The sequence below is a fragment of the Parasteatoda tepidariorum genome, chromosome 10 (genome assembly GCF_982258835.1).
Source record: "Parasteatoda tepidariorum strain Cologne lab strain chromosome 10, Ptep-v5.0, whole genome shotgun sequence".
NCBI classification, from domain to species: domain Eukaryota; kingdom Metazoa; phylum Arthropoda; class Arachnida; order Araneae; family Theridiidae; genus Parasteatoda; species Parasteatoda tepidariorum.
The window spans coordinates 86779230-86793723 of record NC_141764.1 but is presented as its reverse complement, the minus strand read 5'-3'; the positions used below and the strand labels follow the sequence as shown (position 1 = coordinate 86793723).

The window sequence follows — 14494 nt, the reverse complement described above, 5'->3', positions numbered from 1 at the left end:
CCGACTTGCACCGACCCCAGTTCTGACGTGAAATAACGTCAGTAGCAGACGGATCATGGGTTAAGAGTCCCCTTACCGTTAGGCTAACCATTGGAAGTTGCCGTGGTCTTCCTCTCCATGTAACGCAAATGAGGATTAGTTCCATCAAAAAGTCATCCACGAAGGCAAATTTCTTTAAAAAAAACTTGATTCTGGAGTTCCCTTGTTTTCTGTATTGGATTCAAAATTACAAGGCTACGGAGTTAAACATTAGTAGTCGTAAACCCAAAACTTAGGTCGGCTGTTCAACGACGGCTATAAAATACATTTAAAAAAATCAAGTTTTTAAATAATCTAATTCTTAAAATGATTCTGAAAATCTTGCTCTTTTAACCAAAGAGCGTAGTGCAAGGAGATGCAAAAACTGATTTCGTTGTAAATGTCTGCTGTTACGTCTTTGGTCATTTTGACATGATTTATCACTGAAACATTATATCTTAAGGCTACAAAATAAGCCTGAATGTGCATTGAATAAACTTGAACATTAATCTTTAGTTTCGAAATTCCAAATGCAAGTACTTTTGTGTTTGGTAAGCATTTTTTCTTTTATATCGATTCAGGAATTTAAGTATTCTAACTTTTATCTTTGAAGACATAAATAATTTTCTTATCTGCCGAAGAATATCAATAATGACTATCGAACCGCACCAGGTGTTAGTACTCTCATTCAAATTTTTAAGTTAACTTTCTTTTCCTTTGAAATTATTTAAGGATCGAAGTGTACTTTATAAAATGTTCTGTTGGATTCTGTTAGTGCTTGGTATTGCAGTTGCTTTTTGTAAAACAAACCCACCTATTTATCCTTCTGAAAACTGTGAGTACTCATGCATACTGTTTTTTTTTATTGAAAATATCTTGTGCTGAACCTAAATTTATTATTTGGTTTACCAAATGCTATATTCTTTTAAATGTTATACAAAACAGAGAGTTACGATCGTCAACAGTGAATTCCTAGTGCTACCGCTTAAAAATAAATAAATGAAATAAATAAAAACATTGAGTAGCTCAGAAAGTATTTTCGTTTTATTTATGAAAAGGAAATGTGATTTTATTATAGTGAATAAATATTTGAAACCTATATACATTTCACATGGTGAGTAGCGTTTTTAAAAAGTGCTTTAGGTTGTTTATTTTCGATTTTCGTTTTTAAAAGCCCTTAAAGGCGCTTTTTTCATAGGGCGTTTTTAAGAAGTGTTTAATTTTCCCTTTTCCAAAATGTCTCTTTAACCATGTCGATTTCCGCCACGTATTATGCAAAAGCGTGGTTTTTACAGTATTCTATTCAACGTTATTCGCAATTTATTCAACCGCAATCGATTTCGGCATATAATACCGTTGGTTCATAGCGTAAAAAACGACCATCATTTTACACGTTTGATAAAATATTTGTGAGTCCGCATGTGCATATACTGTGGGTTCAGTGAGATTATTGCTCTCTCATATGCAACTCTGCTGCATTTTGCAAGATATTCTTAATTTCACGGTTCATTTTCCACCTTCTGATATCGAACCGAAAAATCTCTCGATCATTTTACAATGTCTCGATCACTACAGTATAAACAATTACGTTCTTTGTCGGAAACTAGTTATTTTGTCATGATCCTGTAAAGTCTTAGAAAATTATTTTAAATTTTGTTAATGTATATAGTGGTCATAAATATTATCATGAGTGCTTAAAAGGTGCTTGTTTTTGGTTGAAAGATTTGGCTATACGCACCCTATTCTAGTCCAATACCTTTTGCCATCTTTCTGGGCAGTAGTCATTCCACGCGTATAAAACTTTTGTTCTTTGTTGGCAAAAACTGATCCGGGTGATTTTTGAATTCGTCATTCGAAGTAAAGCTTTTACTGTTAAAAAATGTTCTATGGAGATTGGAACATTATTGTAGACTACCCATTTCTCGTCCCCAGTGATGATGCTTTCAAAAATGGATAATTTTCTTGACGTTTGAGAAGCACAAATTTATTTCCGTAAGAACATGAGGAACTCATAAGCTCATAAGTCGATGATGATGTCATATGAGATTAGACATTAGGTTTTTCAAATTATCATGAACGATAGAATTTGATAAAGTTTTATGTCCCAGCAATCTCAAGAGTTGTTATTCGCCGGTTTGTATCAGTTATTGCTCTTATTGTGTCTTCTTCAGTTTAAACTGGTGTTGTGCTTCTAAGTACATCTTAATCGAAATTTTGCAAACCAGTTTTGGCACTGGCGCACTATCAACACATCTTCAACAAACACATCGGACATTTTTTTTCTTGCTTGAATAAGAATTTTAGCTTTTTGATTTAAAAAAATTCAAATAGACCGAAAATTCTGCTTTTATCTTTCTATACTTGAAAGGGCATCCACAAAAAAACTACTGCATAGAATTAATCAAAATTTTTCACAAGCAAGTTTCACCAAATATATTATGATTATGCAGCTAAAGTATGAAATTGGCCGGGAAAAATATAATAATGCCTCTGTTAGGAAGAAACGAAATTACTTTCTTAAAAAAACCAATATAATAATGTGATATACATAGCCAGGTGGCCGAGCGGTTAGCGTGCCTGACTGCGAAGCCGTAGGCTGCGGGTTCGAATCCCGCTCTGGGCATGGATGTTTCTCTCTCTCTTTGTGATGTCCTCTGTTGTGTGTGTGTGATGTGTGAATGTGGCCCACCCTATAAACGGGTTTGTGGCAGTGTGGCGTGGGCAATGTTGCTCGCCTCCGTGACTTTGGTTCACATACTTTTTTTTCCAAAACCCCCTACATAGAGATTGTACATTTTTAATTTATAACTTTTAATCAATACCTTTTAAATCGTGGCAATGTAATGACTAGCCATATTTTCGAATCATGCAATAAAGCGTATTTAATGAAAGGAACAGTTTCACATAGGAAATAATATATAAAACTGATACAGAATTAGTTTGATTTATTAGTTTGTTTGTTTTTTTGAGAAAAAAAAACAGATTTTACTACATAAAATAACAACTTTTCACTATATAGTAAAAATAAAATTTATTTTATTGATTTTTGCGCAGTGTAAATTGGTGAAGCACAGTTTCGATGGTGATGGGAAAAAAATTTTTTAACGTAAGTTACTCAAAAATATATATTTATTAAAATATTTTGAAACATTTTTAACATAATATAGAAATTTTTCTGAAAGCAAACAAGCAAGCGTTAAACTTAATTATCTTTCAAAAGTACTGATTATTTTGGTTGTATATGTATTTTTTTTTTCCTCGCAAATTATCTATTCAATTTGTGAAATTATGCCCATTTTGCCATTCTCATTATGCAACTGTATTGTAGGCTATTCTTTTCGATAGATACTGTGAAATAGAATAAATTTCAATTAATTTGTTTATGAAAATCAAGTAAATATGATTAAAATCATATTTAGTGTTTTTTTCTGTACTCGTGAGATTCAAACTGCATATTTTGCCTATCTAAAAGCTGACCTCATAAATATTAGCTGTCAGTTCTGGTAGGAGAAATACTAATGTCTTTAAAATATAAATTTCGCGATGCTTATTTGTGATATTTATTGAAGGATATTCTTCCGTAACATTAAAATTTTAGTATTCAGTCTGCCATTTTTATACAAAGTTACAACTTAATTTCGATTATATGCAATTTTTTTTTTGCTAAACGTTTTCTAGTAAAAAAATGTTTATGTTAACTGAAGAAAAAAAGAAAGAAACTTTAATTGCATGGCTAAAACTATTAGGATATCCCAGGGTTTTCCAACTTAAGGCCGGGCGCCGCAATTAAAAACATCAGTCAAATGGCGGGTCGCAACTTTATCAAAATTTTATATAGGTCTCTTTTATGTTTGAAGGAACATTAAATATTACTGTCAGATTTTTATCAAGTTGTACAAAACAAAAGTGCTGAATTACAAATCAAAATAAAAAGTAGATTTCTACCTGAGAAAAAATTTTTTTTTGCACCGTTGGTATGTTAAATTTCAAAGAAATTAGGTTTTTTTTTAGCGAAAGAAAAGTATTATAAACACGTATAGATTTTTACGAAAATTGTCCGCAAAAAAATGACAACTAATATATGTTAGTTCGCGGGCCACAAAAAAGACTTCGCGGGCCAGATGGGGCCCGCGGGCTGCCAATTGGTAATCACTGGGGTATCTCAAACTTAAATAAACTTTTTCCATTCATAATTATGCTTGACAACTTTGACTATGACTATTGATTTTATTATATTTTTGTTTTCATTTATTTCTTTTTAGACCATGACGAATTTTTCCAAGGTGATATCTACTTGCGTAATGGAAGCTTAACATGGGTGAGATTTTAATTTTTGTTATGAAACAAATTTCTTCGACAATATGTTATTATTTGAAGAAAACAAATTCTCATATTATTAATAAAAATTAAACGCAGCTTTTTTTTTATTTATTTACAGTATAGGAGAAGTGAATCGAATTTATATTTTTATTACATAAATTCGTAGTAAGAAGGGGGAAAAAACATTATATTAAAATAATGAGACATCGCTAGAATTTTATTATTTTTCTTGTAATATTCTAAAATAATGTCTTAAATCAAAGAGCTCGCTTAAAGTAAGTTTTAGATTTCTTGTGAAAAACGAAATTTAAAAAGCATGCAATACTAGACGTTTAAAATTTATAGTATCTAAACAAAGAAAAAAAAACTTTACAAGCTAAATGGAATCGCTATTAAAGAAGAAAAGATTAAAAATCAAAACTGATTGACCTATGAGAATCAAGGTTTTTCAATTACTGTCAGTTTCTTCTTGAAATTGATTTATTATTTTTGACTCAAGCAAATTAATAAATGATTTTTTAAGTTTTAAAAACGTTTCTGTTTTCCCTCTGATTGATTAATTTACGAACTGCTGATGCAAAGTATATTTTTTGTCATTTTTGAAGAAATATTAAAAACTATGTACTTCCTTTTACAACCGCCGTTGAACTGTTGACCCAATTTTTGGGTTTATGATTACTAATGTTCAACTCAGTAGCCTTGTAATTTTGAACCCAAACTAGAAGACAAGGAAACTCCTTGATCAAGAATTGGGAGAAATTTCGCCTTCTTGGAGGACTTTTTGATGTAACTAGCCCACGTTTGCGTTACTTGGAGAGGAAAACCGCGAAACCACGTTTGCGGAAGGTTTTTATACTTTTTTTCATTTATGGAACTGTTTTCGATTAGATTTTCCAAGTAACATAAGCGCCGCTTTAGGACGCCTTAAATTCGTTTGTTAACAATATTTTTTAATTAAGAACTCATGTTTGTACTTTTTTTAAAAATTATTAACTAAGCTTTTATACTTGAGGAATAGACGAAGTCCTCAATTTATTTTATTTCGTTTTATTTCATTTCAATTTATTCGTTCGTTACAATTTATTTTACTTACACATTATGAGGCATCATAACTTCCTTGTGATGCCTCTGCTTATGTCTTACTTATAATGATAATTATAATATAAATGAAATAAAATCTAAAAATAAATTAAAATTTAAAAATAACGAAAAAGTATGAAACTTCTAGCATTAAATTTGATTGTTACTGAAAACTTTACATTTTCAAATAGGACAAATTTGCTACCACGCAGAAAACGCTCAGATGGCCAAACAAAATAGTTCCTTATATTTTTGATGATATTTATAGTAAGTAGACCTTTTTTTCTGTTTATATGAATATTTTCGAACGGAAGTTCATTATAGGTTAAGCTTTAGTAATCAATTTAAAACTCCTTTATTGTTGTATATATTTTTACAAATAGAATACAAAAAATCAATTCTCTGTCAGTATTTTTGATTGCGAATTTTTGGAAAAATTTATAAAAATTGTAATTATGAATTTATTAAACTTACTTACTTTTGACATAAGTTAATCTCTGTTACCCTCAAGTACGTGCATAGGTTTCTCAAACCTGACTAACTTTCAAACCTAGCCTTTGACTTGACACTATCTCAGTATCCTCAAGAACGCACAAGTCCATATAGTAATAAATCCTTCGATGCATAGAAGATGTATAGGAGAACTGTTTCATAGAAAAGTTAATGTTTATTATTTGTCAACAGAATAAAAATAATCACTGCACAATTGGTAAATAAAGTGACATTTTTTGAGATTTTCATATATCTTTTGTAGGATCGTACCACTAATTTTTAACTCGCAATTTTTAATAAATACTGATTTTTTTATATTATTTGCGCCAAATTCAATTTTTTTATTACCACTAGTTAAAGCTAGTTTTTGTGTTAAATTTCTACTTTTATTTGTTAATTTATTTATTTTGAATTTTTTAATTTATTTAATTTCTATATTTGTTTAACTTATAAACATAAGTTTTTTGAAAAAATATTTCTTTTTGAGTGTTGACTTGATTAAAAAAATTTTTAGTTTCATTAGTAAATAATATTTATTCTTTGATTTCATATGTCCACACGTTCTGATGTTTTAATCACACTTTTTTTACTTTATTTGCCTAGGTAACATACGCTAAAGACACCTGTGCTTAAAAAAAGAATGCATGCACGAATAATACAGTTATTCTTTAAAACCGTTAATCAATTAAAAAACAAAGAAATCGATTAAAAAGCTTTTTAATTGATTTTGAATCGATCTTTTAAACCGATTTGCCATTTAAAAAAAACTGTGCTTCTATGGTGGCTAGCATTCCCATACTGTTTAAAATTTTCAAACGCATTGAACCATATTGTTAATATTTGCTGTAACCTTAATATAATGTCAATGTTCTACTATATCATCGCACTTCCTAAACTTATTAAACTGCGTCATTTAACTCCTTATTGAAGTTGCAGCAAATTTGAAAGAAATTATCAGCATACCGATATTATGATTCATTGTTGAACCAATTTTCCGATGGGTGTAGAAATGCTTGTCAAATTTATAACAGATAGTCTACAACTTTTACAATTTAAGTAGCTCTAGCCACTTCAGTGTAAGCCTTCACTGTTCACTTACCGAAAAGAAGAGAGCTTACTAACATCCATCTTTTTTTAAAATTTAAAATTAAGCTGGTTGCAATTTACTCTTCAATTTAAAATTGTTTAATATGTTTGTATATAGTGTTATTCTTCATTAATTATATTTATTTTAATTTTGCAGCTGAGAGTGAGAAAGAACTGATGCGATCTGCAATGACTGAATTCGAAGAAAAAACGTGCATCAAATGGATTGAAAGAACAGATGAAGATTCTTATGTTGAGATATACAGTGACATGGGGTATGTTTTAAACCGATTTGAAACTGGTTTTAGATTCATTATTTATTTATAGAGCTTACGGATTTTATTTTATTTTTTGTCATTGAATATTTACCAATAATCACATTGTCAACCGAACTGATCAAAACGATTCGGTTCCCAGAAAGATCACCGAAGTCGAGCATTCCTGGCGGTGGTCAGTGAACAGGTGGTTGACGGGTTTGATTATTCTGCGAAGGGACCGAGGATGTGTGGTATCGGTCCTCATTTAACTGTTCTACCGAAAAGTTATCAACTTTGTTTTAGGTTGCTTAGGTCGTTGGACTACCAAAGCGGGAAAGCCATCTCCTCTGCGGAGGATCAAAACTGTGATGACATGTCTTTAGATCATTTGCAGCAATGTTTTCCCAGACCGTCGCCAATAGCCCATTCTGCAGCTTTAGCGAGACCGAAATAAACGACTACCACTACTAATCACATAAGTGCATAAAAAACATCTACTTCTTTAGTTCATAATTTTGTGAGTCTCAAGGAGATATCTAGAAATTTTCTAAAATTTTATTTTTCAAATATCTGTATTTTTTTCTGTTTTTTTTTTTTTTTTTTTTTTTTTTTTTGGCATTTTGCTTCATCTTTTTTCATAATGGGGGCCCCCAAATATGAGTGTGGAGTCTGGACAAAATTTGAAAGATCTTCGAATGAAAAACACCGACGAATAAAACCTTGAACAGCTCTTAACACGTTGTTGATCGGTGACGAGTTAACTCCTGATTGTACTTGCGTTATCTCTCTATCTATCTCTCTATCTATCTATCTATATATATATATATAGATATATATATATATATATATATATATATATATATATATATATATATATATATATATATATATATATATATATATATATATGTATGTATAATGTTGTTGTTGCACTAGACGCACTAGAGCTGCACAATGGGCTATCGGCGACGGTCTGGGAAACATCCCGGAGGATGATCCGAAGACATGCCATCACAATTTTGATCCTCTGCGGAGGGGATGGACCCCCGTTTCGGTAGCCCGACGACCTGCACGCGAAGTCGAACACTTTACGGTAGCACAGTTTAACGAGGACCAATACCGCACACCCTCGGTCCCTACGCAGGCTGATCAAAGTGGTCACCCACCCGCACACTGACCATAGCCAGTGATGCTTGACTTCGGTGATCTGCTGGGAACCGTGTCTTAACGATCAGTCCACTGCGTATATATATATATATATATATATATATATATATATATATATATATATATATATATATATATATATATATATATATATATATATATATATATATATATATATATATATATATATATATATATATATATATATATATATATATAATATAATATTTTCTTCAAACAAGTCTTTTGTTTCTTATTTAGTTGCTGGTCTGAATTGGGAAGAATCGGTGGCGTTCAGTCACTATCCTTGGAATCTCCTCTATGCATGAAAAAAGGAGCTATAATGCACGAAATGATGCACTCATTAGGGTTCTTGCATGAACAATCTCGTCCTGATAGAGACGATCATGTGCGTGTTATGTGGGACAACATTATAAGCGGTAAGGGTTTTCACCTTAAACTTGTTGATAAATGTCATTCTTTCGAAACATTAATTATTTGTAATTGGTTACGATAAATAATTAGTCTGGCAAATACATTACGGTTATTTTACGAATACATTTCTGCTTAACTCTGTTTAAAGTTAGCACACCTAATAATTAAGACTGCATCATAGTCTGTCAAAATCTCAATATTATATGAAAAATATTACCGTGTTCTTTTTTTTTCTATTTTACGCACTGTATTATATATATTTAATTTTTTAAAGTTATTCAATAATATGTTAATAGTAGTAGTTAAATATTTAAAAGTTTTAGTACTCGATTTATAATGACAATTTATAGATATTAAAACAAAACATTTCATAACTCCACACACTAAATTTCCCCCTCTGCGTTATTGAATTCGATACGGCGTCAAAATTCTTGACTCGTTGCTTAACATAGTAAAAGTGCATTACGAGTTTTGTCCGTTTTCACAAACATGTATTTCGAGCATTATTATTTTCGTGAACACGCATTTTAAGTTTCGTCCATTTTCGAAGAAGACACACATTTTGAGTTGTGCCCATTTTCGTAAACACGCTTTATAAGCTTTATCTATTTTGGTAACCACGCAATTTTGAGCTTTATCCATTTTAAAACCACGCATTTTGAGCTTTATCCATTTTGGTAACCACACATTTTGAGCTTAATCCATTTTGGAAACACGCATTTTGAGCTTTTCCCATTCACACAAATACGCATTTTGATCTTTGTCCATTTTCGTAAAGATGAATCTCGTGCTATATCCAGGTTCAAAAACTCACCAACGTTGTGATTAGGATTGGGCGATATTAGAAATTATATATCGTGATGCATCGTCAGTTTTGCATCGCGATATAGTATTTTTGAATTTCATTTACTTGTAAGGCACAGAAAGTCAGATTTCTATCAAAACTTCATACTCAGATTGATTTAAATCAATTTATAAATTTGAAGATATATATGTTTTGCTTAAGAAAGATATTAAACAAATTGACTACAATGTACAAATCTTACTTAAAATATTTATTGAAATGTTTGTTTAGAAATTCATAATACGCATAAAACAAAGTGTTAAAAACTTTTTTTAAAGCGTTTTTTACAAATTAATATTTTCTTGTATTATTATGTATAGATAATTACATAATTATTAAATTCGATCGTAATGTTCAATTTCTAAATGAAACGTTAAAAATTATTTGTATGTTTAAAACAAAGTGCTAAATAAATTTTAGAAAAAAAAAAACGCTTTTAAAACACTATTTTTTATTATTATCATTTCAGTTATTATAGTTCTATTATAGTTTACTTACGTCACACTAGAGCTGCACAATGGGCTATCGGCGACGGTCTGGGAAACATCCCTGAGGATGATCCGAAGACATGCCATCACAATTTTGATCCTCTGCAGAGGGGATGGCACCCCCGCTTCGGTAGCCCGACGACCTGCATGCGAAATCGAGCACTTTACTTTTGAACAGTTTAACAAGGACCAATACCGCACACCCTCGGTCCCTACGCAGACTGATCCAAGTGATCACTCACCCGCACACTGACCGCAGCCAGTGATGCTTGACTTCGGTGATCGGCAGGGAACCGTGTCTTAACGATCAGTCCACTGCGGGACCTTATTATTTCAGATAAATAATTAAATTAAATTAAATAATGACCGAATTATGAACGAAAAACAAAGTAAGATTTAATTTCTTAAAAATAAAAAAATTGCGATATTCGATAATATATTTTGCTAATTAACAAATAATATGAAAAGAATATTTTTAAAAAAAATTCATTATACTCTCTAATAAAACGAAGTGCTAAATGATTTTAAAAAATGAATAAAATACGCAAACCTTTCAAATTTTTTTGTATAAACAAAGTTGATTGACTTATGTCCAAATCCAAAGACACAAATAAATTTTGTTTTAACTTTATTTCTAAACATAAAAACAACAAGATTCATAAATTTAAAATCAGTAATAAAAACTCATTAAATTATTAGAAGTTTCACCCAAAAGTTTTTAATAAATTAAAAGAAAGAAAAAAAAATAACCTAGCAAATTCAATTCTTTATGGGCGCCTAAATTAGATTGCTGATAATTTTCACATTTAAAAATAAAAAGAAGTTTTTTTTAAAAAAAAAACTTATCTAATTAATGAAGAAACTCTTCTTTATATATTCTTTTCAATAATAGATTGCCTTCAGAACAATGTAACATCGGCGATCACGAAGTTAGTCCCACTGAAAATAATCTACAAGAAAATTCGCGACAAAGAAAAAAAAAAGCTAAGAGGTGCGAAAAGGAACATGCGATACAACGATATGCGTTCTCAAAACTCTGATTCTGATTCTACAGCTCACCAATCAAGGCCATTTCAACATAACGAAACGAACATTGTCTTCCACAGCGCCAGTCGACATCGGAACGTAAGAGAAGAGTCTAATATCGCTATATCGTTTTCTTATATCCTTGCGTGTCTTATATCGCTATATCGTTTTGCGCTCGTTGTCTTTACTCGACGGCTTAAATCAGATTTCTGATGCATCGCCTTGAATGAAAGTCGCTGTATCGTCTTGCCGATATATGTGTTAAATCGATATGTCTCGATACATCGATTTATAGCCCAGTCCTAGTTGTGATGCTTTGAGGATTATCAATTTTCTCTCATTTCGGTTGTTACTATGAGGTGTTAAGGTAAAATTCCGCCACAGACATGTTCGTTGTTATACAACTATAATATAATCTGGTACAGAGCTAATCCACATAGTCTGTTATCGACTGAAAAATAATCAATTTATTTTCGATGGCTAAGAAATAGGGGTTAAAAACTTTTGATTTGCTGATAAATTTTTCTCCAAGCACCTTAGAATGTTTTGTTGTTAGTGATTCTAACTATCTTTTAAATTCAATCAGATATCAGTCGGTCGAGAGTTCTGCAAATGCGAGATTCAGCTGCTCCTAGTATTATTTCGTAGGTTGACGTACGTATGTTTTGAATTAATTGCCCCTAACTCGTGTTAACTGCGTCTGCTCATTTATTTCAAAATATTCGTACATTAGTATACGGGATAGTACTGAACCAACCATAAATCCAGGGCTTAGTCTTCTCCCCCCCCCACCACTAAAGTGTCCATGAAACTGATTAGTTTTATTGGATACTTATTAGTTTTGCGTGATATTTCACTGATAAATTTAATTTGATAGTAGGAGGGATTAAGAAAGAGCCGCGGTGGAAAATCATTAACTAATCGCTCATGGGCTGCAGTAGTGGCACAACTCAAAAAACACGCGTTTTGGACTAAGAACAGATGTCAATATGAAAATACACATTCTTTCAGCAGCAATACTTGATAAACTCATAATTCAACTTGGAGGTAATCTTCGTTTAAGCAAACAAAAGCATTTCTTATGCATTTTGCTTAGCAATGAAAACTTGAAACCCACTTATCTCAAAACATGATTTTTTGAGTTGTGCCGCTATTGCAGCCCATGAGCGTAATAATCTGTTTAAGTAATTCAGAAAAGCCAGTAGAACATAGTAACGAAATTCCTTCTTATATTTCGAAAAAGTTGTTCATAACTGTAAAATATAAATTAATACCTACATAAGACCTTTTATTTGTAATTTACAATTAATACTCCATATGTCTAGCCTTTTTTTCTATTTATTTATTTTAGGAATGGAGCCCAATTTTGAGAAGCTTTCTCCACTAGTATTCGACGACTTAGGACTGTCCTATGATTATAGTTCAATCATGCATTATCGAGCGTATATGTTCGCTCAAGATCGATCAGAGCCTACTTTGATGCCCGTTGACCACCAAGCCAACATCGACGATCTCGGTGCCGGACAGAGAGATGCTGAGTTTACGGATTTAGATCTTCAGAAAATAAAGAAATTTTATGAATGTTAATACAAGGTTTTATAGTCAACTTTGATAACGAAAATCTTATGTATGAATAATTTAGGAATGTCTTATACGCATATATATAACTTTTTTTAATATGTAGACTGACTTTTAATTTGTTTCAGTAAATATTTTAATATGTTTTAGTATTATTGTTTAATGTGTTTGTATGTATTTAATGTTTTCTACTTTACTTTTACATTTATTTTTACCCACCGTAATTTTTAATAATGAAATATCATTTTTTTAAATAATGTCATTCACGACTGTTTTTTTTTAATAGATATGGGTTTAAAAATTAAATGAGCGTGATCGGATCATACTTCCGTGTCTTAGTCGTACGAAATTCACTCTAATGTTATATCTCTTGGTGATTTCAGAGCCGAAAAAGTTTCTGTAGGGTTGGGAAACACTGTGTGATGACTAGATGATTACTTCTGTCATTTGTTTACTGATCTAAATTGTGGTAAAACATTGTTAAAACAACCGCATTCATTAATATGGTGTTTAGACAAATACTATTGATGTATCCTTCATGGTTTCAAATAAGCCATTCACGTAGCTTTGACACTTAACAATCAAATCGATCTCAGTTTTGAGTTAGCTTAAATTTTAGACTTCAATTCAAAGCAAGTGCCTGGTATGGTGCCTAAGCACGTGACAGATGCCTTGTTAATACTGAGGTTCTTAAATATTTTTGAGGCACGAACCTGATACCTTCGTTATCGTAGTCCAATACATTATTCTGAGCCGTGATGGCTCAGGGGATAGAGCATTTGCCTTCCAATGAGATGAGCCGGGTTCGAATCCCAGCGATGGCTGGTCAATTCGAATTTCGAATCCGGCTTGCACCGACCACAGTGCTGACGTAAAATATCCTCAGTGGTTTTCGGATTGTTCTGTATTGGGTTCAAAATTGCAAGGCTACGGAGTTGAACATTAGTAGTCGTAAACCTAAAAATTAGGTCGGCTGTTCAACTACGGTTATAAAATAAAATACCTTATTTGCTGTGCCACATCTCATATTTCTCTGCTATAAAATTATGAATACGAGATGTTGGTCAAAACAATTCTAAGATTAGTGCTACCAAGACATGTTTAGAAGAGAACTCAGTTAATCTGTGTCTAATCAACTAATATGCTTTTAATTAAATTTGGAAGTTGAAAGAAGGAATTATCGACTTAGGCGTAGAACATATAGACCTAAAATATTGAAATTATGATTTTGCGTTTGTATGCGTAAATTAAGAATTTATTTAAATTGATTGCGAACTGAATTTATATTTAAATGAATTGATTTCTGTTGAATTACGATGGAGGAGAGCAGGGCACAAAGTGACAGTCTGAGAAATTTGCAATCAGGCATACTCTTTTTCTTATTTATTTATTAACCTGCATATACGACTTATGGTGATCAACTCAAGGAACAGTTTACAAACCTTTTTCAAATTGAAATATATGTATATAAATGGCATAAATTACAGATTGTATAAGATTCTTTAGCAAGTCTTAGATACTTTCGTATCACTGATTTAAAATCTGTAATCAGTTTCTCTCTACCAGCTATAGTTTTTTTCTTCTCTTTCATATGACATTTTTAGTCTTTTTTTTTTGTTGAAATGTGTAAGTTTAAAAACGTTATATATGTCAGGGATCACATAAATTTTGTGACAAATGTCTAGGGGAGTTAAAGCACGCCA

General features: G+C 31.4%; 1 protein-coding gene across 1 annotated transcript; it reads left to right on the top strand.

Annotated features, from left to right (window-relative positions):
• The first annotated feature begins 663 nt into the window (after positions 1 to 663).
• On the top strand, positions 664 to 12943 carry LOC107448611 (zinc metalloproteinase nas-15). Its single transcript, XM_087153279.1, has 6 exons — positions 664 to 853; positions 4281 to 4336; positions 5610 to 5685; positions 7154 to 7271; positions 8682 to 8860; positions 12565 to 12943. Exons 1-6 carry the CDS (start codon positions 772 to 774, stop codon positions 12798 to 12800), a joined length of 747 nt encoding a protein of 248 aa, XP_087009405.1. The 5' UTR covers positions 664 to 771; the 3' UTR covers positions 12801 to 12943.
• The last annotated feature ends 1551 nt before the right edge of the window (positions 12944 to 14494 follow it).